General features: G+C 46.2%; 1 protein-coding gene and 1 long non-coding RNA gene across 2 annotated transcripts; one reads left to right on the forward strand and one right to left on the reverse strand.

The window, feature by feature from the left end:
- Positions 1-1,156: 1,156 nt before the first annotated feature.
- Positions 1,157-5,691, forward strand: LOC135891301 (uncharacterized). The gene is made up of 3 exons (XR_010562263.1): positions 1,157-1,251; positions 2,363-2,464; positions 4,748-5,691. It is a non-coding gene; the product is annotated as an uncharacterized LOC135891301 (long non-coding RNA).
- A 3,348-nt stretch (positions 5,692-9,039) lies between these two features.
- On the reverse strand, positions 9,040-21,476 carry TMEM268 (transmembrane protein 268). The gene is made up of 8 exons (XM_065418957.1): positions 21,335-21,476; positions 19,393-19,502; positions 16,476-16,583; positions 15,087-15,236; positions 14,273-14,383; positions 12,223-12,303; positions 10,298-10,474; positions 9,040-9,219 (listed from the first exon to the last, which is right to left on the reverse strand). Exons 1-8 carry the CDS (start codon positions 21,474-21,476, stop codon positions 9,040-9,042), a joined length of 1,059 nt encoding a protein of 352 aa, XP_065275029.1.
- Between the last annotated feature and the right edge of the window lie 5,108 nt (positions 21,477-26,584).

Here is a 26,584-nt window from a genome sequence, read left to right on the forward strand (position 1 = left end):
GGGACTTGCAAACCTGAGCCGCACGGGAGCGCAGGTCAGAAGAGGGCTGCGGCCACACGGGAGCAGACAGGCAGCTCTGCTGGCAAGCTGGGACGTGGCCCTCCTGCCCGGCAGTCCCCCACCTCCCTCTGAGCTGTCTGCCCAGCAGCCCCCTTCCCCTCCGCTCGAGCCCTCCCCGTCCCGGCGCTGCCTGAGAGCGCGGCCGGGGGAAGCATTGGCTGGCGAGGCAGTTTGTGTTCCTTCCCTCACGGGGAATGCTTCAGGCCTGCTGGGAACCACTTACCCTGCTCGCCATGAGCTCCCGCACTCTGTCCTCTGCCGCAGCCCTGCAAACTGTGCTCTTCAAAGGGGCAGCCCGCGGCCCGAGCTGGTGCATGTGTGCTGCTGCAGCAGCCGCCGCTTCAGGGCCAGGTGATAGGCTGCCCGCGGTAACTGGACTTTTAGTGTCCGGTCAGTAGATCTGACTGGATGCTGCCAGGTTCCCTTTTTGACCGGACTCTCGAATTGTGGAAACGGTGTAAGGAGGGGATAGGTTTGTGGGGGGGGGGGGGCGGGGGTGAGGGGAAATACACGTGGTCCATGTGGACCACAGAGATCTTTGCTCTGGAAGGAAGACATGGGGGCAGGTGGACATTGGATGGACAACATAGGAGGAGGATCCAGCTTACCTCCACCCCTAAACTATACAGATAAACACTGCACCACGGCCACAGCCCCTGGTTTAGCTCAGAGACTGGGATTCAACACACACACACACCAGTGTTTTTAAGGAGGCAGAACCATGCTTGAACAACAGCTGATTCCTGGATCCCTCTGAGGCATCTGGAGCAAGTCCCACAGCTTGAGCCAAATGCATCAATGGTGTAACTTCATGTAAGTCAATGGAGCTACAGCAGGGACCGCTGCTTCCATTTAGATACAATGGTTCTGCGTGCCTAACCAGTCGCTGTATAACCTGGGCAATATACCGACGTAGGTTAGATCAAAATCCAGGCCAGGGAAGGATCTGAACTCCACTCTTCACAGCCCTACCCGGAGGGCGCGACAGCAAAGATCTACACAACACCCTCTGGCCTTCGAGCCACATGACTCATGTTACTGGGGCAACGTCCGGGGAGGGAGGAAATAGCGTGGTAAAAAATAAAACCACAGCCCAGCTGAGTGTGAGAGACGAGCAGAGCCAGAGCCCGAGCAGCAGGAAAGCACAGCCTGGCTGGAGCGTTGCAGAGATGGTCTGAGTAATTATCAATGGTAAGGAAACCTCTTCAGACAAAGTAGAGCAGAGGGGGATGTTTGGTTTGTAAATCCATGTGGCTCCCCAACTATCACTGGTGCCTCAGTCGCAGGGAGACGGATGATGAGGGAATTCTTTGAAACGCAGTCTGAGCTGCCAGGCCTTTGCTCAGCGTCTTTCCTTACATGGGTGTTGTCTTCACTGTTGGGGGTGGAGGGACTGTTCCACAGTGGGGTATCCCAGCCGGGAACAAAAGGATATCTGTGATATCTGCTGTGTCACCCTGCAAGGGGAAGTAAAGTCCTATCAGCTGGTGCTCTCCACATCTTTCCCTTCCCACAATAACATCATATGCTTTGTCTAGCTGGGTCTGGCGGGGGAGGGGAGAGAGTGTGTGTGTGGGGGGGAGGGGGTTACTATCTAATGAATAAAGCAAAACTTTGCTCATTAATTTAAAAACAATCATTAGGCCTGATTCTGATCTCATTTACACGGGTGGAAAACAGGAGTAATTCCACGGCGTGTCTGTGGGTCTGATTGTGGCCTTGCACCAGTGGGAATCTGGAATAATTTTGCTGAAGTGAATGGAATTACACAGGAGAAAACTGGAGTTAGTTAAGTGTGCAACTGGGCACATTTTGTCCAGTTGATACCAACTACCTTCACTTCTGTGCTTTTTGGCCAAGATCTCTTGTGGTATCAGTGCGAATCTCGCTCTCTCCGGGCTTTTTCTCCAGCCCTGACAGGAAATGGACTTGTATTAGCATAGCACCTAGGTGCCCTAGTCCTGGAGCAGGACTCCATGGTGCTAGGTGCTGTACAAACACAGAACAGAAGGAAAGTCTTTGCCCCAAGCTTTTACCTTGAATGGTGTAACTTGATTCTATTGCAATCTGGACGTTTTGCGGACCATTTGTTACATCCCCCCTGACTCCCACTATGCCTGCAAAGGTGACTCATTGGGTCCCTAGCTCAGGTAGGATCAGAGAGGGGGTGATTTGCTCCTGTGAACACCCCTACCACCCTGGTGCCTTGTGCAGCTTCTTTTCCCCAGTGCCCCACAGGGGCCAACAAATATTTGCCCTTAGCTTGAGGGATAAAAACTAATGGTCTCCTTTCTCTCTGCAGCCTGCAGGTATGTGGCAGCAAAAATTGGGAGCCTGTGTGGCCACAGAGATGAGGAGCCCCTTACCACCACGGCCCACCCAGCTGACCACAGCCAGAACCAAAGTAAGTAAAGGACTTGCTGGAGCTGTCATGAAGATTGCTGTGGTGGGGGAGAACAAGCATGCTAGATTAGAAAGGTGGTGTGATGCAGCAGGCTGGGACTCAGGTGAATTAGGTTCTATTCTTTGCTCTGCTACTAACCTGCTGCATGGCAGTGCCGTAGCTAAGAATGTAAGGTTGGGTGGGCTGCAAATTATTATGGACGGGCAATATCCCACCCCCACATTTCCTTACAGACACGGCTTTGTTTTTGGTTAGCTAAAGTCTTTTCAAAACTTGTCATTTTGCCCAGTAGGAGGCACCATTAAAAAAAAAATCCCGGTATAAATTTACTTGAGCTCACCCACATACAGTCATAGGGATGGCTGGGTATATGCTGTGTGAGCACTTAGCGCCCTCAAGTTCCCAGATCTAGGGGGCTTCCTGTTCGACACCAAAATGTCTTATCACACACCAGGGTCAGTGGCAAACAGAGCTCTGATTTTCATTACCAAATTCAGCCCCACCCCCACCCGCTGCCTGCATCAGTTAGAGGAAGTTATTTAAAACACAGAAGTCAGCATGACTTTGCAGATGGCTCATACAAGACCCAGAAGGCCTGCAGCTCTCCCAGCTGCCTGAAATTCAATACCTTGCTACTAGCCACTGAATCAGCTGGGACCCCCCCCCCCCCTTTCTGATAAGCTCTTGGAGACGCAAAATATGGCTGTCGCTTGACAGACTTGCACTTTTATTCCTGTTAAATTGCTGCAGAATATACCCAGCATGCACCACTTTCCGATAAGATAAGGCTAAGTGAATTGCTGTCCTAACCCCTACTCAGGGGTCTTAGATTAAATTTTAAAATGTGGCAACAGTTGGATAGTAGATTGATGAGACTGAGGCACAAGAAGTGAGTTCCATAGATGGGCTCCAAATCATTTGCTCGAGCTCTAAGAGAAGCAGTGAGTGATGGGTTTACATGGTCAAGGTAATGAACCTGATTCTCCTCTCACTTACACCAGTTTTACACCAGTGTAACTCAGTGGAGTTTGTCCTGATTTGCTCTCGGGTAAGTAGGGTGACTAGACAGCAAATGTGAAAAATCGGGACAGGGGTGGGGGTAATAGGAGCCTATATAAGGAAAAGATCCTAAAATCGGGACTGTCCCTATAAAATCGGGACATCTGGTCACCCTAAGTGTAAGTGAGATCAGATCTTGTCAGTATCAACCTGTATTGCCATATGCAGCAGCAGGAGGCGTGGCCATGAAGCCTATGCCAGCCGAGCTCTGTCAACATCGCTGTTTGTGACTAGTATCAGGGGGTAGCCGTGTTAGTCTGAATCTGTAAAAAGCAACAGAGGGTCCTGTGGCACCTTTAAGACTAACAGAAGTATTGGGAGCATAAGCTTTCGTGGGTAAGAACCTCACTTCTTCAGATGCAAGAAGTGAGGTTCTTACCCACGAAAGCTTATGCTCCCAATACTTCTGTTAGTCTTAAAGGTGCCACAGGACCCTCTGTTGCTGTTTGTGACTGAAAAACGACGAGTTTTAAACAGACTTATTAAAAGCCAGGCGGGGTGGGGCTGCAGAGAGGCCCAGAATTGGAATCGCAGTTTCACAGGTGTCAGGTAAGTTGCCTTGGCAGTGGTATTTAAACTTCCCCTTTAAGATAATAGACTCATCTTTAGCTGGTGTCAATCAGCCTAGTTCTGTTGGAATCAATGGAGCTGCTTATTTCACTCACGGAACCATTCTAAATGATACCAACAAGAGCCCGTTTTGCCGACGCTAGGAAGCTTTGCTGGCAGAGCTATTTAAGACTGAAACCATTTTCTAATGTAAATCTGGCCTAATTTTCTCAGGGCTGGTCTTCACTAGAAATTTAGAGCCACACCGCTACGTCGCTCAGGAGTGTGAAAGATCCACGCCCCTCAGAGTTCGGCCAACCTAAGTCCCTGTGTAGACAGCGCTAGTTCGATAGACGAATTCTTCCGAGGACCTAGCTACTACCTCTTGGGGAGGCAGATTAACTACAGCAACAAGAGAACCCCTCCCGGCACTGTTGTGTCTACACTGAAGTGCTACAGCGGCACAGGTGCAGCGCCGCCGGTATGCAGCTGTAGTATTTTAAGGGTAGACATAGCCTCAGCTTTACCCTGTTCTGTGTTACAATCTCCTGCTGTAAGGTTTGGAATGTAGCCTCCTGGCAAGCTGATGTTGAAGCTTTGTCCAGACGATGATAAGCCTTTTAACTCCCCCATTGCTGATTCCTCCTCTTTCCTCCGTTGCGCTTGTGTTTTCAGATGTAAACACGGTGGTATCAGAAGCCCCTCCCCGAGTGACGGACACAGTCACTAGGAACAAGGTGCTCAGCCCTGAACAGCCCTGCGGATCCTGAGGGTAGATGGCCTCAAGGCCCTCCTTGGAAGCCCTTGGCCTTCTTTCTCACTGACTCCGCGAGGGTCTTGGTCTGCTGGTGCTCCTGTTCCCCGGGGCTCGGAAATGTGTGTTCACCAGTCAATCCATCTTGCATTTGCTCTCTGTACATTTGTATAACAGTATGAATTGTCCTTATTAACCCCTTGCCACAAGGGTTTCCCAGCATGAAAGACAAATTAAGTCCGACACTCAGCATCTGCTAGAACTCACTCCATGCTCTGTACTGGGGCCAGGGAGAATATGTTCCCCTTCTCAATCTAATAACAAACCAAAGTCGTATTCAATACGTATATAGGGCCAAATACTGGTCTCATGTATACTGGTGTAACTTCAGAGTAACTTCACTGAAGTTAATAGAGTCAGATCCTCAGCTGGTATAAATTAGTATTGCTCCACTGATTGGAGCTATGCTGATTTGCACCAGCTGAGGATCTGTACCAGAGTAGCCCTGAATTTACAGTGGTGTAACAGAGAACAGAATCTGGCCTTCAGGGCTAAAAATTGTCTCTAAAACGGTCATAAAGCAGAGAAACTCCATTGATTTCAATGAAGTTAATCTGGATCTACACTGAAGTAAGAGAGAGCAGAATTTGGCCCATGGAGGGAAGATAGCACCCTTGCATGCGTGGATGGATCTGACCCTCGGTGATCCGATTTCCTTTCCTCTGGGAAGTTCTCCCTGTATTGTCACAGTGAGCAATGACGACAGATTCACAAACTCCTTTGTGTGGAGATGAACAAGTCCGAATCCTTCCTGTGCTACAAACCCACAATTCAACCAGCAATAAAGACTAAAATCAGAATGAAAGCAGGCGTGCTGTACATTTATGGCCTTTGGGTGTTGTTCCATTGGCGAGCATTTATTCCTTTGGCGTACACAGTGAATTATTTATTAGTTGTGTTACGGTTGCCGTGGAGATCCCAGCCCAGATTACGGCCCCATGGTGTCTTACCATGTGTTTGCACACATAGTAAGAGATAGCCTGTGCTCCTGAGTTGCTTACAGCCTATACAGAGAAGACAGACGGGGGGGGTTGGGAGGGGAGGGATTCAGCAGTACTGTGAATGATTCCCCCTCATCCTTGGGTGCCCCCTGGGACCCGGGAGCTCCAGCACCAGGGCTACATCCCAATTCCCCTCTCAAAAAGGCTCCACGACAGGTTCTCTTGCCTCAATAATCCCTCTCCGGGGGAGGAGGGGGCACTTTATTACAAAAACATAGTGCAAATAATCCCTAACAAACGTCCCAGAACATAGTCCACTGATCACTCCCTCATGCCCCATCCCAGGAAAATAGTCTTTAAAATCCCATCACATCTAGCTCACCAGCATAGCATGTGCCACATTCCGGCATCATCCACCACACCTGGGCTCTTCACCTGTCCTCTCCGGTCCTTCTGCTAGGACGGCCTTCCAGCGGGAGTGCAGCCCCTTTTCTTCCCAACAGGAACCCCACCCCCACCACTAGCCTCTCTGCTGGGACATCCTCCTCACCAGGGGAACAGCATCACTCCCCAGTTCTGTTAACCTCATCTCAGACAGGCCGGCAAGGAAGCCCTTCCACTGCTCCCCTGGCTTCAGCCCTGCAGCTTCAACTCACTGGCTTCAAAGTCGGCAGGAAAGTCCCTATGCTGCTCTACTGCCTTCAGCCTTCTCCAGCTTGGGGAGGTCAGCCATAAACCCCTCTGCTGTTCTTTAACCACCCGCTGCCCCGGGAACCTCTTACAGCTCCCTTCAAGGACCTCCTACCTCTCTGATTCTCCCTCTGGTGCCACCCCAGGCTCTTAATCAGCCAAATTGGGAGCACCAGTTCTGGTCTGAACCTGCTTCCTTTAAGGGCCAGCCACCCTAGGACAGGTACAGAGAGAGGAAGTGACTTGCCTGAGGTCAGTTGCTCACCCAGTATTAGCCCCAAAATATCCTGACTCCCAGTTTAGTGCCCTGTCAAGACAACAAGAGGTAACATTTTCTATTTTGTTACCATACGCTGGTCTGTTGCAAGAGTTTCATGACAAAGACCTGCTCAGAACAATGCGGAACTTCCTGCCACGAGAAACTATTGAGGCCGGGGGTGAGATGCTCGCTGAAGTCATTGTTAAAAACTGCGGAGGAGCCAGGATTTCTCTGCAGAAAAAAAGGCTTCCAAAAAAGGATTGGACACTTACATGGATAGCGCGAACCTCCACACTTCATTTAACAAAAAGTTATAGGGGACATAAACCGCACATTTCAGGGCATACACCAACGAGGAGAGTAAGGACGGAATTTCTCCTGGGAGCAGGTTACTTTTTAATTGTTCCCTATGAATTTTCTTGCCCCTTCATCAAAAACGTCTGGTAGGGACCCCTGTCGGTGACGAGATACTGAGCTGGATCACGCTAGTCTGATGTGGTCTAGCAGTTCCCATGTTCCTATGTAATAGGTGGAGCTTGGTTTAAATGAGATCTTTAAGTGCCTCCATGGAGAGGCAAATTACAAATGAATGTGTTTCATTGACAGAAATAAGCTATTCAGGGGACTTTACAATTAGAAATAACAGGGCAGGAGCACATCATTACAACTGTCTGTCTAGCCCCATATACCCTGATCGTCACTAGGACATCTGTGTGCCTAAGGCAGCTACTACAATCTTACAGATACAGCTAGGGCCGGCTCCAGGCACCAGCTTGGCAAGCAGGTGCTTGGGGCGGCCACTCCGGAGAGGGGCGGCAGGTCCAGCTATTCAGTGGCAATTCGGCGGACGGCCCCTCACTCCCGCTCGGAGCGAAGGACCTTCCGCCAAATTGCCGCCGCAGATGGCGATCGCGGGGTTTTTTGTTTGTTTTTTTGGCTGCTTGGGGCGGCCAAAACCCTGGAGCCGGCCCTGGATACAGCCTGTCATGGTCGTGAGGTCATGTAAATCCCTATTGCCATTTGTACTGGATCAACTCCTCCATGGAACTATAGCCTTAAGTTTACCTGCTGAAACCAGATGATAGGGTCTGCAGTTGTCAGATGGATTCATATGGAAAGCACGAGCCATGTCTGACTTGTATGTTGATTGCCCATTCGTGGTTATTACTCCAGGACACAATTACTTGCATAATTTAAGCACTTCGTTCACTTGCCATTTATTAAATTAACCCGGTAACAAGCAGATACTTTGGTCTCCTGCTTAAAACTAATTCCTTTTCCATGTCATTTACAAATGATAGCATAAAAAAAAAAATACTGTCCCAAAACTGTAGAAAAGATGCTCAATAAAGAACTTTGCTTAAGATTTCGTAGTGTGTTTCATGTTGTCTGTCTTTTAAAGCACCTTCTGGAAGTTGTTCATCACCCCTAACTCCTGGTATAGTCAAAGGCGTGGGGGACATTTCTGATCATGCTCCTAGGTTAGCAGTTCTCCAGGTCAGAGGTAGTGACATCTTCTGTGTTTTGTACAGTGCTGAGTGCAGTGTCCGTGCCTAGAAAATAACAAATACCAACAAAAGTCCCGAACAAATGGGATGCTAAGAGTTTGTGAGTTTCTGCCGGCGTGGAGCAAGCATGAGAGATATTATGCTCTGATCTCCAGAGCCAAAGAAAATAGAGCATGTCTGTGCAAGAAAATAAAGATAATAGCCAGGTCATTTCCCTATGCTGGGAAAAATACAAGGATCACACGTGCATGATGAAAGGAACATGAGTGGGGTATAAAAGAGGAAACTTAACTAGCCATGATCTTGCCATGTTCCTTGCATTAAACATTCAACAATCTGAACTTTACATGCTGTGCATCATCCAGGCATGATCCTTACTTGCACTGTTCACAGCATGAGTTGATAGCTCATTACAAACACACTTAAATGCAACTATTTGTATTGGATGGCCAACAGACCTGATGAGAAGTAAGGAAGTCATAAGCAGCACAATTCACTTCTTCACATGAGATTTGGCTCCTGTTCAAGAGGGCGGTTGGGCAGTTAGGTATCTGTCTCTTTTATTGTCTCTGAATGGGATTTTGAATATTTAACTAAAGTCATGTCCTCCACCTCATTACTGTCCTCTCATTGGTCAAAACAAATCCCTGATGCAGTTGTATCTCTCTCCGGGACTTCCCTATGCCCTGGCTTCTTCCATGGACCACTGTATTTGAACAGTATTAATTGCAACAACTCTTTCCAGGCCCCTCACGTCACCTGGCCTTGAACCAACAGTGTCCTGTGTCAAGCACATTCGTCTCTATGAATTGGCAAAGGCAGGGAATATTCATGTGTTCTACATGCCGTAACATGATGACCTGAGGGAGCTGACCACTAATCAAGAGTCTAATGTAATAGCCACTGAAGATCACCAACAGCTGCTGGGCCATCACCTGGAACAAGAATGAGATCAACATCAGAGGCACTCCACACATCAATACCTACACAGTGCCCATGGTGACAGAGTTCTAGGGTCAGCATCCATAGATAGATGAAGTGATAGAGTCTTGGGGCAATCATAGAAGTCAAAGATGAAAAAGACCTTTTAGATATTGGTGCCAATATCTCCTGCCAAGGAGACATCTTGTCCCCCAGTCAATGATGTATTAGATATTAAATGATAACTCTTAATGCATTTCTCCTTACTATTCCTGATCCAGCCCCAAAACAGATGCTCCTACAATAGCGGATAGTGCAAAAGCCATCAAAGACCTTTTGTAGCTATATTTCTTGTATGAAAAATGGGATGAATAGAAATACTGAGGAAAGTCCCCGTAAATACTGAGGAAAGTCCCTGTAAAGCAAGGGGATCCTGCTGTACTCAGAAGCTTAAGTTTATCTGGGCCTGATTCTTGTTTACATTTACACCATTCTGGCTATGTAAAGGGGTCCAAGTTACACTCACTTTAAAGTGTACACACCTTTACACTGCCTTACTGCAAATGTGGATCAGGCCCTCTGTCCTTAACGGCAATATAAGTGAGGTTACTAGATGGCTCAAAGGAACGGTAATGGAATACAGTGATGGCTAGGTCACTGCTTCAAATACAGCTCAGGTCAACAGTGAGAGAACATTATTACCATCCAAGAGCCATGTTGGGGCCTATGTGAAATGATTCAGCGTGTTGGTGTCAACCTCACAGAACAGTCCCCACCCTTGTTATTAGCTGACAGGCCCAGCTGAGGGGCCAAGGACTAAGTGGGCCATGGAGACTGAACAACCTCATCTTGCCAGGGAGTCAGGGCTGAGCCAAGTTGGCAGGGATGGAGTGGTGGCAAGCCTGGTTCGCCACAGCTCATATTGTAGCTGTTCTACAGATAGCTAGAGGGCTTCTGTTTCCAGGGCTGTCACCAGCACTAAATTCACTCAATAGCTCTGCGTATAAAAATGTACAGTAAATCAAACTCATCCCATTGAAGCTTTCTTGCTAAATCAGAGAGAAAACATTTGCTGCTTAGCCTCCAAGTTACCTCTGGAGCTCCCTCTGGAATGAGATGGAGCAGTTCACTGCATGCCAGAGTCCTTTTCTTGTCACTGGGTAGAAGAGGCGACTCTTCAGACGAACTCTCCTCTCCTCTTCCCTGACCCGACTGGATCACTGTTTCCATAGTGACACAGAACTGGTCCAGATTGTGCCTCAGGGCTGACTGAAAAACACAAGGAGAGGTCTTGGGATCTCCAAAGGTGGGCAGCATTGTCTTTCTGCCTTTCCTCTCTGAGTAGCTGGCAAGGATAATTTATAAGGTCTGGTGCTGCACAGTTATCAACAATTATCCACCCAGGAAAGAAGGGCATGAAAAAGATGTATGTTTGGCAGGATTCGATTTTTATTGCTGAATGTCAGTAACGTCAACTTCACTGCACGCACATACACACACACACACACACACACACACACACAAACCAATGAAAAACTATTTCCATCCATATTAATAGAAATTTACTAATAGGCAAAGTACAAAAAATGCTGCTGGAGAATTACTGTCTGATGTAAGGATATTTACTTCCTATGTTTTGACATACGATGTTGACAATTAATGTTTTAACAGTCATCAAAGCTTTAACTTTTTGTATCTCAACACCTCCTGTCCTTAAATAATTACTGTCTGACTCCAGCCTACTGTATTGTCTGGCACCCGCCCCCACAATTTTCTGCAAATGTGAACATTTAAATCAATAGACCTCGAAAAAGTGCTTAAAAATAAACATCGATGTTATCTGTCAAAATTATTTTAAAAAATAAACATCAAATTCTGCCCAGCCTAAAAATAGGTTAGAGCCACCCACACTGCTTTGAGCTAGGAGCTGCATTTCATCAGGTGGTGCATCTAACACGTGCTGTGCGTCTAGCATAGAATTTAACCTCCCTGCAGGAGGGACTAGGTCTATGTCTTGTACAGCACCCAGGATTACAGATCAGGTTGTAAACCTCCTACTCACATTGGTCAGCAGTATCTCACACAAGTAAACCCAGTCATTTCAGCTGTGTTACTTGTGTGACTAACTGCGCACCCTCAAGACATTCACAGACCAGCCCTAAGCAAATAATAAAAAATAATGCTTTTGTCTGAAACGTGGGACGCCTGTTAGGTTGTTCAGTTTGCTTGTCACATTCCGCCCATTGCTGCATCCGTCACTTCTCCAGTGGGACTTCTTCAGATTTCAGAGGATTACAGGAGTGGGGATTTGAAACGCACACTGGGACTTGGGCTCATAACCAGCAATGACACTCCAGTGTGGAATTTACATATTCATGCACATCCTAGAGGAAAAGAGCTAGAGCAGTTTTCGAAGGGATTAGATTATATAACCTTAGTCAAACAGAATCGTCTCTTACTCCTTGAGCTGTCCCATTGATTTCAGTCGCACGGCTCAGGAAGTTAGGTACTACTCAGTGTGAGTGAGGGATCAAAATCTGGCCCTGATTCTTGTTCATTTTCTTTCATTACATTTTTACGTTTCATTATCAAGGGACAGATTTTGAGAAACGCGGGCACCCAATTGCACATGTGAACTGGACACGTATGCATACAATTGATTTGTGACTCGCATTTCTAACAATCTGGCCCTAGATGAAGAAATTTACCACAGGGCCTGATCACAAGGAAATTCAAACAGGCGATCCTTTTTATTTTTATTAGATTCACTTTCAGATCAACACACAGAGCTCAATTCGCCACCACACTTTGTGCTGTTCCAGTGATGCAAAGCAGCCACAAACCCAGCTCAGCTCGCTGGTGAAGCCATGTTTCTGGCTGTTTTGTGTAACTAGAGTGGGGTAAGACAACCAGAGTATACTTGGGAACCTGACCCATGCACTATACCCCTCATTTCTTCCGAATCCTAGAGGTTGTATGTAGCACAGTCAGCTCGGATTGCTCCAAGCATCGTTTACCTGGTGGTTTCTCTTCCGTTCTGTAATATAGCCTGCTAAGGAGTGACGACACTGCTCCAGGTTGAAATGGACAAAGCAAAGCTGATGATAGTGGGGAATGTTAAGGAAGGAGCATTTTACAGGACAGACACCAATACAATTCCTTAATGCTCCATCTTTTGAGCTAGCAACGTATCTATCTGTACCCACTGCCTGCCAGTCTGGGGACTTCGGAGACAAGACACAGCTTCCACAGGCAATGATTGGGACGGCCTATCTGCTTGTGCTGGAGGGACACACCTAGGAACTGGACTGGCATGCCGGGGTGACCAACTTCTGGCCCCAAAGAGCCAGCGCTGGGCTGACCCCTGTGAAGCTCACTCTGAGGGGTCAAGTGACCAGGGAGGGAGAGCTAGAGGGGAAGGAGGCTGGTTGTTGCTCTCCACAGTCGCAGGAGAGGCAGCCATTTTGACTGACCCGGTCAGATGGCTGAAGGCCAAACCAGAGCCTTCCCTCCACAATGGTGAGTTTGGGCCCCAAAAAGCTACATCCATGAGGGCTGAAAAACCAGTGGTGCCCATAGGCCCCCCTGCACTGGGAGCCAGGGGTCGGCCAGGTCTCATTACTGCCCAGGATGCTATCCAGCTGGACAGGAGAGTGGTTGGATGCATAGACAGGGATACCAGCCCTACAACCTGAGCTCCAGCCCCACTGCCCTGGTCAGGTCTGTGGGGAGACTATGGTGGGGGTATTTCTTGTCTGGGGGTTTTAGTGGTTGTTCTGGGAGGGCTGGGGCCTTATTTATTTATTTTCTCTGAGACCTTCACCTGTTCCCCTCCCCTTCTTTTAAATGACCTCTGTCTGGTCCAGGGAATAGACTGTGGTTTATTTTTACGTAGTCCTTGATTTTCTGTACTTGTGACCTAATAACCCAGAAGTTGCTGGTTTTGTGCTCCCAGCCACTAGATTGAGGCCCCAGTCACTAAGAAACTAGGACCCACTGATGCTTGTGGGTGGTGGCCACTGAGTCCCTGAGGAGGGAAAAATGAGGTGCTCCATCAATTTTGGGGATTGCGGGGGGTACACATCTATAGTCTTGCTTTGCATGATCAAGGGAATTCCAAAGCAATATGAAAGCTGAGAAAAGATATAGTCAAACACTGGAGTAAGACGGACAAAAATATACATCCTTGGGCCTAGTTCTGCTCTCTGACAAGCCCAGCACACATGCACAGAGCCAGAGCCTATTCCATTAGCCATCTTGATTAGTTAGAGGTGTAGCCAGGTTTGTCCAAACATCTAGTTCAAGTTCTCAAGTGTGTCACCCTCACCTTCAAGACTTTGCATAACTTCCCTCCTGCTTGCATCTCTCCTAATTTCTTCCTACTCCCCTCTCAGCTCTTGGTTTCCTTTCCATTTCTAATCATTGTGCCTTCTCCCATGCTGCCTCTTATGCTGGGGGGGGGGGGGCAGTCTTTGTTTTCTTGTCCCCTTCTTCAACCCCCTTCTTCAACTGCACGTCTTCCAAGCTCTTGTGCGATAATCCACAAAAGTTCTCTTTAAAAAGTAGGGTCTGAGACTCACTTTCGTTTGGTCCTTTGGGCCTAAATTTTTAGAAGTACCTACTAATTTGGTGTCCCTCTATGTTGAGGGCAGGGGGCAATTTGAGACGTCTTAAAGAGGCCCAATTTTCTGAAAGCACTGAGCACTCATCCTCTTAAAATCAGGCCCCTTTAAAGTGTCTAAGTAGGGCATGCAGAGTCAGGAGGCACTTGTGAAAATGGTGTATTAGGTGCCTTAATGAGTTTGTCTTCACAACATAGAGTGTAAGCTCTAGGGGCAGGGACCACATGTTCCTTTATCTTTGTACAGCCCTGAGCCCACTACTGGCACTCAACAAATAATAAAGAAGCCCATTGAACTCAGTTGGAGTCATTGTCTTCAGTGGGTCAGGCCCCAGATATGAAAAAAAAACTCTGGAGAGCCTCTTTGATGAGAAGACTGATGATAAATACCTCCATATCTGCAGGCACCAGCAATGAGGGGAAATTGTCTCACCCAGAAAGGATACCTGTAGAATGTTCTGGTGTCTGTCCATGGCATCTGCAACCCCCAGAAGTAAGTTGTGCTTCATGAAGACTTCATTGGCAGCTGCCAGCCTCACATCAGTATTCACGTGTATCTGTTAAATAACAGAGAAGATGTTAGCATGTCCCACGGTGACTTTCCAGGCCAGCCTGTAACCAGGAATTTTAAAGAGTCAGTGACTCTGATGGTCCCAAAGTCCTAAGTCCCTGAAAACAAAGCAAAGAGAGAAACTATCCATTTCAGGTAGTCTTTTCAGAGGCGCTCAACTCTGGCCTAACTCTGCTGCCATTGAAGGAAGTTTACATACCAGGTCTATTCAACCAGAGTTCTCACCACAAAATGTGATATAATCCCAGAAGTTGGAGAGGGAAATGACTTGTAAGATCATTGTACCCGTTCCTTCTCGCACCAGTCAGTTCAGGATTATCTCAGATAGTCCTGTATATCTTCCAGTCTAGGTTTCAATATCTCAGACAATGGAGCTTCCACTTTCTTTGGAAGATTAAGTCTATAGCTCTCATCATTCGGCGCTTGATCCAAAGTCCATCATAGTCAATGTAAAGACTCTCATTGACTTCAGTGGGCTATGGATCAAGCCCTAGGACTTTTATTTTTCTGATATGCAGCCTAACTTTATTTTTGCACCCCATTGGTTATTCTAATTATACTGTGCCCATTTTAAAATATTCTGTCCCTTCTTGGCAATTATGCTCTTCAAATACTTCTAGACAATTACCTTGTTCCCTGTTTGCTTGGAAAGAAATACATAATTGAACACGTGAAAAATTTCTCCTTACCTTCCTTTGATGTTGGTCAATAATCAATATAACAACTATAGTGAGTGCTATGGCAGCCAACGTCACCAGAATGCTGACTTCCCAGTGGCACCCAAAGGAATACAGCTGCATGGTGGAGTAAATATTTGCCCAGATTGAGATGTAGAAAATCTGAAAAGACCCAGAGAGACTCAGAAAACAATACTCACAAAAATAGCGAAAGCAGAAGAAAGGTCAAGAGAACAAGAAAGTTCCCTTCTCATAAATTAGATAAACTACCAGGGATTTTCTGAGAGGTAATGGACAAAAGGTTCTTCTAATAAGAATCATGGGGGAGAGAGAGGTCTAGAATGAGAGTTGGGATTGAATGAGCTCCTGATCATCAAAGACAGCAGATGAATTCTTGATGGTGTTTCATACTTAGAATTTCAACCAAGTTCCTACATTTTTAGTAAGAAACAGATTCCCCCGGGTGTATTGATAATAATACTTATAGTCACTGTGTTTATAAAGTTCCCACACCACGATGGGTACAGCCAAGACAGTTAAAATACAATAATGCAAAAATGATGTACAGTGGCACCTGCCTGAAGGGACCACTCTAGGAACTAATGAAGGCAATGAGTCGTATTCATTTGGGGATACCTTGGAGTGGTATTTTAAGACAGGACGTTGCCTGATGGGACGTATAGATTAGAGATGGACTGAAAGGTAGGTATGATACAGCGTGGTACAATGTTATATGGGATAGATAGATAGATAGATAAATTAGACAGGTTAGATCAATAATACCAAACAGAAAAATATTAAAAATCTAAACACTGCAGCATTAGCGAAAATACAATGGCTGACATTAAAAAATACCTCTGACTATTCATGTGTTCATGAAAAGGGACCTGAAAGATGGTGAAAATATAATTGAGTCCCATTTTAAGACTCCTCGGCCCTGCCAGAGAAGTGAGAAGACCTCAGGGTAAATGAGAATGAGGTCCAGAGTGTTTTCAGATGATGTCTGAGAGCTGAGAAGGATGGGCTGAGGCAGATGCTTCCAGTAAATGAGTTCCATCCCCATTAAAGCCACCACAGCGAAAGCTTTGCTAACTGGCAGCCTGTGGTGGGACTCCTGAAAAGTTGGCAGTGTGCATACCTGCCTCGTTATACAGCAATCCCTGCAAGATGGGATTTTCAATGGGGCCTCAGGGAGTTAGGTGCTCAACTCCCACTGAAAGTCAATAGGGGTAGGACACTTAATTCCCATTTGTGCCTTTGAAAATTCAATCCCTTCTCCAAACTCCCATTGAAATGGCACCTAACTCCCTTAGGCTCCTGTGAAAATCCCCAAGGCAATTTTCATTGTACATCAGTAACGGCACATACCAATTAACCTCAATGAGAGGCCGTGATCCTTACCACAGCAATGGCTATCCCAAAAGCTCTGGAGTTGTAGAACATGTATCTTCTTACTTCAGGTTCCAGAATGGCATTTTGAATTAAATTCCTCCACTGATCCATTGTCATCTGTTCAGAAATCAAAAAACAAACAAATCCCACTCACTTTTTCATGCAGCTCTCTAAGAACAATCAGAAGGAGAGTTGAATGGCAATAGCCAAGAGCCAGGCCAGCATTTCACATGATTAGATTATGAGATTGGAGATTCAATGGGATTGGCCTGTGTCCCAGACTCTGCCTCCAAACAAGGAACATTGGCCCAAATTCTGATCTCATTTATATTGGTATAACAGAGAAAAATCTGGCCTAAAAAAAGCCTATTTGTGCCTCAATTTCCCCATTTGTAAATGATACCACCAACCTTTGTAAAGTGCTTTGAGATCCTCATGCTTTCTGTATAACTAAGGATACACCTACCTGCAGAGTTGCAGCAGTTGCAGAAATTTTACTGATGGGATCTTAAACCGATTTAGTTAAACCAGTGCAAAAGGCTGTCTGAACATTCTTATATTGGTTTAAATCAAACTTATTTCGGTTTAGCTGAAGTCAGTCAGGAACAGGTTTAAGCAAAACTGAAATAAGCCCCTCGTAAACTGAAATAAGAGAGTCCACACAAGGGTTTGCACCATTTAACTAAAGAGTGTGTGTATGTGTGTGTGTGTGTGTCATTGCCCTGATCATGCAGTCAGCCCAGCTTGCCCTGAAAGCGGTGAAACTCTTTCTGAGGCAGAATCACTGTATTGATATGAAACTGCAAAAGGATCCATCATGGGAGCTCATGTCAGACCAAGATCATATTTAAAGGTGAGAGTTTGCCATGCTGTGTCCATCACAGACACCTCCAGCTCTGCTCCATCCCTTTCTGTCTTCAGCACAATGAATGGTTTGTCTAATTGCTCACTGACCCTTGGCAAGCATGTTACTCAAGTCTCTCTCTCCACTAACAACGGGCCCATACTTGCTCCCATTTGAGCCACTGGGAGTTTGACCATTGACTTCAGTGGGAGCAAGATTGGATCTTTTAGTGCTAAGATCAGGTCTTTTAGTGAAACAGACTGGAGAATCATAGAATCGTAGGACTGGAAGGGACCTCGAGAGGTCATCTAGTCCAGTCCCCTGCACTCATGGCTGGACTAAGTATTATCTAGACCATCCCTGACAGGTGTTTGTCTAACCTACTCTTAAAAATCTCCAATGATGGAGATTCCACAACTTTCCTAGGCAATTTATTCCAGTGTTTAACTATCCTGATAGTTAGGAAGTTTTTCCTAATGTCCAGTCTAAACCTCCCTTGCTGCAGTTTAAGCCTATTGTGTCTTGTCCTAGCCTCAGAGGTTAAGGAGAACATTTTTTCTCCCTCCTCCTTGTAACAACCTTTTATGTACTTGAAAACTGTTATTATGCCCCCTCTCTCTCTCTGTCTTCTCTTTTGCAGACTAAACAAACCCAATTTTTTCAATCTTTCCTCATAAGTCATGTTTTCTAGGCCTTTAATCATTTTTGTTGCTCTTTTCTGGACTTTCTCCAATTTGTCCACATCTTTCCTGAAAAGTGGCACCCAGAACTGGGCACAATACTCCACTGAGGCCTACTCAGAGTGGAGTAAAGCGGAATAATTACTTCTTGTGTCTTGCTTACAACACTCCTATTAATACATCCCAGAATTATGTTTGCTTTTTTTTGCAACAGTGTTACACTGTTAACTCATATTTAGCTTGTGATCCACTATGAACCCCAGATCCCTTTCCGCAGTACTCCTTCCTAGGCAGTCATTTCCCATTTTGTATGTGTGCAACTGATTGTTCCTTCCTAAGTGAAGTACTTTTCATTTGTCCTGATGGAATTTCATCCTATTGACTTCAGACCATTTCTCCAGTTTGTCCAGATCATTTTGAATTTTAATCCTGCACTCCAGAGCACTTGCAACCCCTCCCAGCTTGGTATCATCCACAAACTTTATAAGTGTACTCTCTATGCCATTGTCTAAATATTGAACAGATATTGAAGATATTGAACAGAACCAGACCCACAACTGATCCCTGTGGGACCCCACTCGTTATGCCCTTCCAGTTTGACTGTGAACCACTGATAACTACTCTCTGGGAACGATTTTCCAACCAGTTATGCACCCACCTTATAGTAGCTCCATCTAGGTTGCATTTCCCTAATTTGTTTATGAGAAGATCATGCAAGACAGTAACAAAAACCTTACCACCACTTCCCCACCATCCTCAAGACTTGTTACCCTGTCAAAGAAAGCTATGGTTTGACATGATTTGTTCTTTACAAATCTGTGCTGACTGGTACGTATCACCTTATTATCTTCTAGGTGTCTGCAAATTGATTGTTACGAGCTGCAGGACTTGTTTACATGCACCGGTTTAAAATCACACTGACTCAACTCCGCATGTATACAAGCCCTGAGTTATACAGAGCACTTATCACCAGAGGATCTCAAAGCACTATCATTGTACTTTGTAATATCACTTTCTCAGACGCAGCTGAAATTTATACACACCCAACCTCTCTGAAGGCAATAAGTTGTGATGATTGGGCTAAGCCAATGTGACTGCAGGGCAGCGATGCAGACAGTCAAATGGGGTAGAGGAGTGCAACACCTTGCTACCCTCCATGATGCAGCACTTAGATGGCCGAATAATTTAGATATCGACTTGTGATGCACACGAAAGATGACTGAAGTCAGTAGGATTGCCCAGGTGTAAGTGATAGCCCTCTTCCTATAGGCCGTCTATACTTCTGAGTGACAGATATGAAGTAGACCCTGATTTCTTGTAACAGGTGCAAGTGACACAGGCATAAAAATACCCATCACCCCGGTAAGCCATCAAGTAGCCAGGTTCCCGGTGAGGAGCTAACCTGAATTCCAAAGGTCTTCAGTTTCTCTGCACAAAGCTCCATATCAAAGAAGGTGGAAGAGCAGGTATTGCTAGCAGTGAGAACCATAAGCACCTGGCCATTGTGAAACTCTGCAAAAAGAATCGGAGGAGAAGGCTGGGTGTGATCATAAGGGACTGCTCTGTGGTGTGTTTTCCTCATGAGTGCTGAAGTGGGCTTGCAAATTGAGGAAGTGGCAGATTGCACTGAGAAGCTCTCAGCATGTGGCGGACTCTGAATTCTTCCTCAATCGTTTCTAAGAAAATCACAACCCGAAGAGCTGCGCAGCCTTCTGGCTATATTGGAGGGACCAAGGGCTGAAAGGTAAGGAGACCAAATCCTACGTGTGCCCAAAGAGGAAGTGATCTGACCTGGGAAGGGATCATGTGCCAGTCCAGTGGGTGACAAGACAATGGATTCCACCCACTCAAAACAGCTGTGAAGATCTGTGACAAATGGCTTTAAGGCCCAGCTCCTTGAAAGTATTTAGGAGCCTAACTCCCATTGATTTCAATGGTATCTAGGTGCCTAAATACCTTTGAGAAACTGGGCTTAAGGCACTGCTGTCTTGGTGGAGGATAAGGCAGAGCACTGTAGAGTCTACCCCACCCCCTCCTACCCATGACACACCTCGCCCCACCCTCTGCACCAGCTCTACCCCACCCGCGGATTCCCCTGTGTTGGGTAACAACAAGGAAGCTAAATTCCTTCTCACACAAAGGTGTGGCCCATCCAGATTAAAATCCATGGAATAGGCATATTTCAAGACCTGTGGGGTACGCGAATGAAACAATGCTCTACGTGTTTGCTGAGATGAACTACATCATCAGAAAGTGAGCAGGCTGGTCTAGTAGCGCAGGAGCAGGAGTCGGCAAACCTGGGTTCTATTCCGAGCCCTGCCGCTAACCCACTCTGTGACCTTAGGCAAGTTACTCAGGACAAAGGCTAATAATTTTGGGTGCCCAGTTTTAGCCCCAGTGATTTTCAAAGGTGCTGGGCATCCCGCAACTTCAGTTGAAGCCAAAGGGAGCTGTGAGTGCTCAGCACCTCTGCAAATCAGGCACTAGCTACTAGATGTCTTAAACTGGGCAAACCAGAAACAGAGACGCTCAAACTGAATGGACCCTTTTTAAAACGTTTACATGGCTTCGTTTCCAGATGAGCTGAGCGCCTGCAGCTCCCACTGATGTCTTTTAAAGTCACTTTGAAACCTTGGGCCCTGATCCTGCAGCTGAATCTGCACAGGGCAACCACCTGGCGAGCTATGCATGAAACATGTGCTACCGGAGCGAATTGCTATTATTGTATCAGATGGACACTGAACTTTAGTCCATTTCTAAAGGAGTGTTGTGTTAAGCAACATAAACAGAGCAAGGCTTTGTCAGTCACTTTACAAATCCAGGCTAAGATCTTCACAAGCGATTTATGACTTTGGGTGCCCCAATTGAGATGCCTTAAAGGGGTCTAATTTTCAGCAGGGCACTCCTGAGAAGCAGGCCTCTTTAAGGTGTACCACATTGGGCTCCCCAAACTTGGGGTACCCAAAATTACTAGCCACTTTTTTGTAATTCTTGGCCATGGGGTGTGTTCTTTATTTTTGCTTAATTACACCTCTACCCCGATATAACGCGACCCGATATAACACGAATTCAGATATAGCGCGGTAAAGCAGTGCTCCGGGGGGGCGAGGCTGCGCACTCCGGCAGATCAAAGCAAGTTCGATATAACGCGGTTTCACCTATAACGCGGTAAGATTTTTTGGCTCCCGAGGACAGCATTATATCGGGGTAGAGGTGTATTATAATGGTTATATTTCTTCAATTGAAAATGAGCAGCCCTAAAAAAAAATGTAGCTTCTCTTAGTTCAATGCCACCTGATTCAGAAGGTCATTGTTGCAATCAATAGTTTGAGCTATTTGCTTACCTTTCACCCAGTGAAGGGAGCTGTCATCTGCATGGGTCCCACAGTAGGAGATGGGACTTTGTTTCTCAGCTCCGTCTGCTTGGCTTTCACAGGCCATGGTGAAGAAACGGGCTTCATGCGGATCGCTATCTCCTGCAGTCATAAATCCAACACTCTATATTCACAATTCTTCCCCTTTCCTCTTTTACTGCATAGAAACACCCAGTTAAATCTAAGTGAACACATAAAAAGACTGTTCTCCTTGCTGTGGACTAGACGGTGATACTCTTATTCACACTGAAGAAAAGTCCCATTAATTTGCTTGTGATGTAATATATGACTTGACTTGAGCAAGGGAGTCACAATCTTGCCTGCAAGGAGGAAGAGACATGACATCACCTTGCACAAAAAGCCCTTGCAGCACAGCTGCCTACAAACTCTTAGGAGCACTGTGGACTCTGCTCCTGATGGACTATGCCCAAATGATTAATGGAGTACTCTTGGGTCAGCTCCAGAGTCCTCATGAATAAAGCATACCCATGTCATCCCCATGTATATGTATGCTGCTTCAGGCATGGGTGCCAGGCGTCCACACCTCCCGTCTATGAGGCAACAGCCCTCTTTGTTCATGGGAAAAGCTGTCCTTTAATTAAACACGATCATGCACATTTTGTAGGCAATTAATCCACAAATAGGCCTCTCCTGAGCCTGTTGAAGCCAGTGGGGAGCTTGGCCATTTTCTTCCATGGGAGAAGGATCGGGGGCCAGTGAGAATATACATTACTGATGCTTTGAAGCAGCCAAGTCACTGAACTGTAAATATTGGACACTGAGCAGGTGCATCATAATGGACTACTGCGTGAGAAAGAGAAAACCAATTCAGATAAGAAATGATGATACAGTGATGGGAACATTACAAATGCGAAGAGAAAGAGACAGACAGACTAGGGCTTCCACCCAGCACCCGCAGGGAACCTTTGCGCTGGGTCAGAAATGCCTGGGTAACTTTTTTTTCTCATTTTCACCCTCGCCTGTGCATTTCAGTTCTCAGTTCCAGAAACAGAAGTCACACAGCCCTGTGAGAGAGACAGTGTGTGTCAGATATAACAATATCCTGGACAAAGCTTATTGGATTCAATGTAAGGATTTTAGGAGTATGGTAGCACCTCGGAGTTACGAACACCAGAATTACGAACGGACCAGTCAACCACACACCTCATCTGGAACCAGAAGTACGCAATCGGCAGCAGCAGAGACCAAAAAAAAAAAAAAGAGCAAATACAGTACAGTGCTCTGTTAAGTGTAAACTACTAAAAAATAAAGGGAAAGCAGCATTTTTCTTCTGCATAGTAAAGTTTCAAAGCTGTATTAAGTCAATGTTCAGTTGTAAACTTTTGAAAGAACATGACGTTTTGTTCAGAGTTGCGAACATTTCCGAGTTACAAACAACCTCCATTCCCAAGGTGTTTGTAACTCTGAGCTTCTACTGTATGTTGGATTAAAAATGCAAATGTTTATGTATTATTGTGGGAGGTAGATGTCTCTAAGAGAGACACATGATCAATGTAAACCCTGGGACGTATTATGAGCGTCAAAGGATTCATTTAAACAATGTACCAGACATGAATGAATTTTTAGTTGAGCGGAAATACGGGGGGGGGGATGCAAATCCCCATCTCCAGACACAACCTCTTGAAGCTACACCCTGAAGAGCAACCCGCTGTTTATCTGTTCCCAGTGTCCCAAGGTCAAAGGTCCCAACAGCATAAAGGAGGGACTCTCAGATTCATAGGGGTGCTTGTTCTGAGCTAATGCTGTTAGGAACTTGTAACTACAGCAAAACCCCTTGGTGGGTTTGAAGGACTGCCCCACCCCCAGAGGCCTTGCTGGGGTAGGGTAGGGTGGTCTCCGGTAAGATTATTAGCATGTGTGTAGGTTCCTTTAGTGTTTTAATATGTTTTCTCTGTAATGCTTTCACCTTAAGAATAAATGGGCTTGCTTAGAAAAGCTGTGTGGTACCTTATAATTATGGGCAATTATGCTGTTTATAGCCTCTGAGGAGAAAGCAAAGCAGGCCTGCTTAGGCAGTCTGACTTGCTGGGGAACTCACAGTGTAGGTGGGAAACTGTTCAGCCCAGTCAGAAGGAAGCATGGTCAGGTCTCCGCCCGAGAGAGCTGATGGCTGGGAGTCAGAAGCCGAAAAGTAGGCACTCTTGCTGGATACAGGGGCAGTTGCCCTGGACCGTGACATGGTGCTTGTGAGATTTTGAGTTAAATGTTGCTGATGCAGGAGGTTTGTATCATTCAGATCAGCAGCCAGACGGGGGGGGGGGCTTATCCAAAATGAGCATCTGAATGTTCCGAGGCTTGTCCTGCATCAGTAACTGCCCTATGTGCATGGGGCTCATCTGCATCTCTATTAGCACACGGATGATGCTCCACAATTACTCTTCACTTCTCGACCCTTTTCTCCTGTCTTACTTGTGTTCCCATGAGCCTGTGTTGCAGCTGCAGGGCTCCCTCACAAAGCCTATCAATGCTGTTCCACAATCAGATATGAGATTACTCTGTTTGCATCCCTTGGTGTCACTGAGGTTTAATCCAGTCACATAAATCCATGATAGTCATCAGCTAAAGTGCAGTCAAACAGGAAACTGATGCAACAGAAACTACATTAAAAGATCGTTATGATTGCAGCAGGAACTCACAAAGGACAGGAAACTCACAGTTAAAGGAGTAAAGCTCTGATACTTTGGCACAACAGAAGAGGTGTGTGTGAATTTGACCCATGCAGCGGTGGCATTTTTCAGACTGAGCGCTTAGGGGGGTGAGTATTTGTGCAATCTCAAGAAAATGAGTGATCTGCTGCGGCAGGGAATACCATGAAATATCTCCATTGTGACAGCAGCTATTTACTCTCTCTCTCTCTCTCACACACACACACACACACACACACACACACCAAGCCCTTCTCCACCAGATCACATCACCCTGACGCCAGCCCAAATAAGGAACATTCTTGTCCTCAAAAAAAACCCAAAAAAACCCCACTCTCCATCCTATTTTCCTTGATCAAGGGTGAAATAAACTCTTCTCCCCAGGTCAAAAGACAGGTGGTGAATGTCACTATCCCTCCTGGTCTCGCCCTCAATTCCTGCCCTTTGGTGGCAAACTGGGAGGACAATGAAAAAAAGAAAACAAGAGATATAACCAAACCACAGCACAGAGTTAAGAGACATACACCCACTAAATGCGCCATCAATGCTGGTAGCATATAAAGCGACAGCTGACTCGGGATCCGCAGGGTTAGATGTGACAGACATTTCAGTCACATGAAAAGAGTTTCCCATTGGAGAAAACTTCAGAGGGAAAAGCTGGCTCAGAGCAGGCAATGAGTGCTGGCAGTTCACCGACAGCAGCAGAGCTGCGGCTGGAAGCCAGCCCCTCCTACCCAGGAAGAGGGTGCAAATTCCATAGCTTCACCATTACCTTTTTATCCAGCGTGCATCTCATTCCCCGGGGTTCTCCGTTAGTGTGGAAGCAATGCCCCTCTGTGGAGATCTGTCCCCCCTCCCAGTCCTTCTTCCAACTCCACCCTCCCTTCCTCTCTTCTTAGGTTCTCCTCTTCACCTCCAAAGTTCTCTGGGACTCTGCCTTTGTCTCCTCCTATGCTCCCTCCCATCCCATATGCTCTGCCAATCTACTATTGTGACTACTCCCTTTGCCTCCTTCACTCACTCCGGGCTACTGTACTTCCTTTTGTGACACCTCATGTTCTTAAAAAAAGAACAGGAGTACTTGTGGCACCTTAGAGACTAACAAATTTATTAGAGCATAAGCTTTCGTGGGCTACAACCCACTTGCATATATGCATCCGAAGAAGTGGGTTGTAGCCCACGAAAGCTTATGCTCTAATAAATTTGTTAGTCTCTAAGGTGCCACAAGTACTCCTGTTCTTTTTGCGGATACAGATTAACACGGCTGCTACTCTGAAACTCATGTTCTTAGCTAAGCTCCAGATTAATGTTCAACCAGATCCATTCCCCTTGTCCTTCAAGAGACTTCTAAAAGCTCACCTATTTCGTGTTGTCTTCTGTATCCAATGAGTCCACCCCATTCACTTCCTTCTCTCATCCTGTCTTGTGTATGAGCATGTCCATCGCGGTACCTACCCTTTGTGCCTTAACACTGTTGAACCTTGGGATGGGGACCTCTTTCTTGTTTGTTATTGTACAGTGTGGCTGCTGCAGAAATAAATCATCCTCATTTGCCTTGATCCAAATGAATACACTGGTGCAACCCACGGAAGTCACAGCAGCATATTCGCCCCCACCCTGCCTCTCGCTTTCATTACACTGTGTTGCAGGCACCAACTTGCAAAATAGCTCATGTGCGTGAGAGTTTTCCCCTCGGCATGTTGTATCTGGTGGTTTTAACCCTGTAGAGTGCCTACACAGTGTTTCCCCATCTGTTACAACTGTAGAGCCTCCGGATTTCAAATACCTCAAAGTCTGGGGGAGTTCAGAGCTGGGGTTAAGCCCCACAGGTTTAGTGGAGGTCCAGGAAGCTGATCATCAACATGGTCCAAAGGGGACACTTTCCCTTAAACAAGAAGATGAGGATCACCTTGTATTCTCAGCTGCAAACAGTGTAAAATGAACCTTCTCCCTTCCCACCCCACCCCAGGGTTGCATCATCTAAACTGCTGTGGGTTTATTAGCCAAAGCAGAGCTTTAACAATGGGATGGCACCCTGGGAGTCTGCAGTGAAAGCCTTCAGAAGATGGCCGCTGACATTGAGCACCGTGCAACTTGTCTTCGCTGACTGCACTCATTTCCAGCAGGGTGACATTTCCTTTACCAGAATATTTGACTCATAAGAGATAACTGCTTTGATCAAGGTTCTGATTCATTGTTCTCACTGAAGGCTCTGCCCCTATCAGTCATCCCCAAACCACACACACACACAAACAGAGCGCTGTTGTTGAGTGGTACCAAACTGTGCACTCATCCCCGTAAAACAAGCCCAGTGAACAAACACTGATGGCAGTAGCTGTGCTCTTTTCTTAAAAGACATCCAAGGCTGCCATGCATATCCCCTTCCCAGCTACAGAAGGCAGGAATTAAGCAAAGCTGTGGCAAACATGTCTCTCTGTGAAATATATAGAGATTGGAGATTTCACACCAGTTGCTCAAGGTTGGGGAGTAATATACAGTACTAAGAAATTGACCATGCAAATAAACAGACAAATGTAGATAAGAGGAAAGGGAG

The sequence above is a fragment of the Emys orbicularis genome, chromosome 18, assembly GCF_028017835.1.
Source record: "Emys orbicularis isolate rEmyOrb1 chromosome 18, rEmyOrb1.hap1, whole genome shotgun sequence".
Lineage (NCBI taxonomy): Eukaryota > Metazoa > Chordata > Testudines > Emydidae > Emys > Emys orbicularis.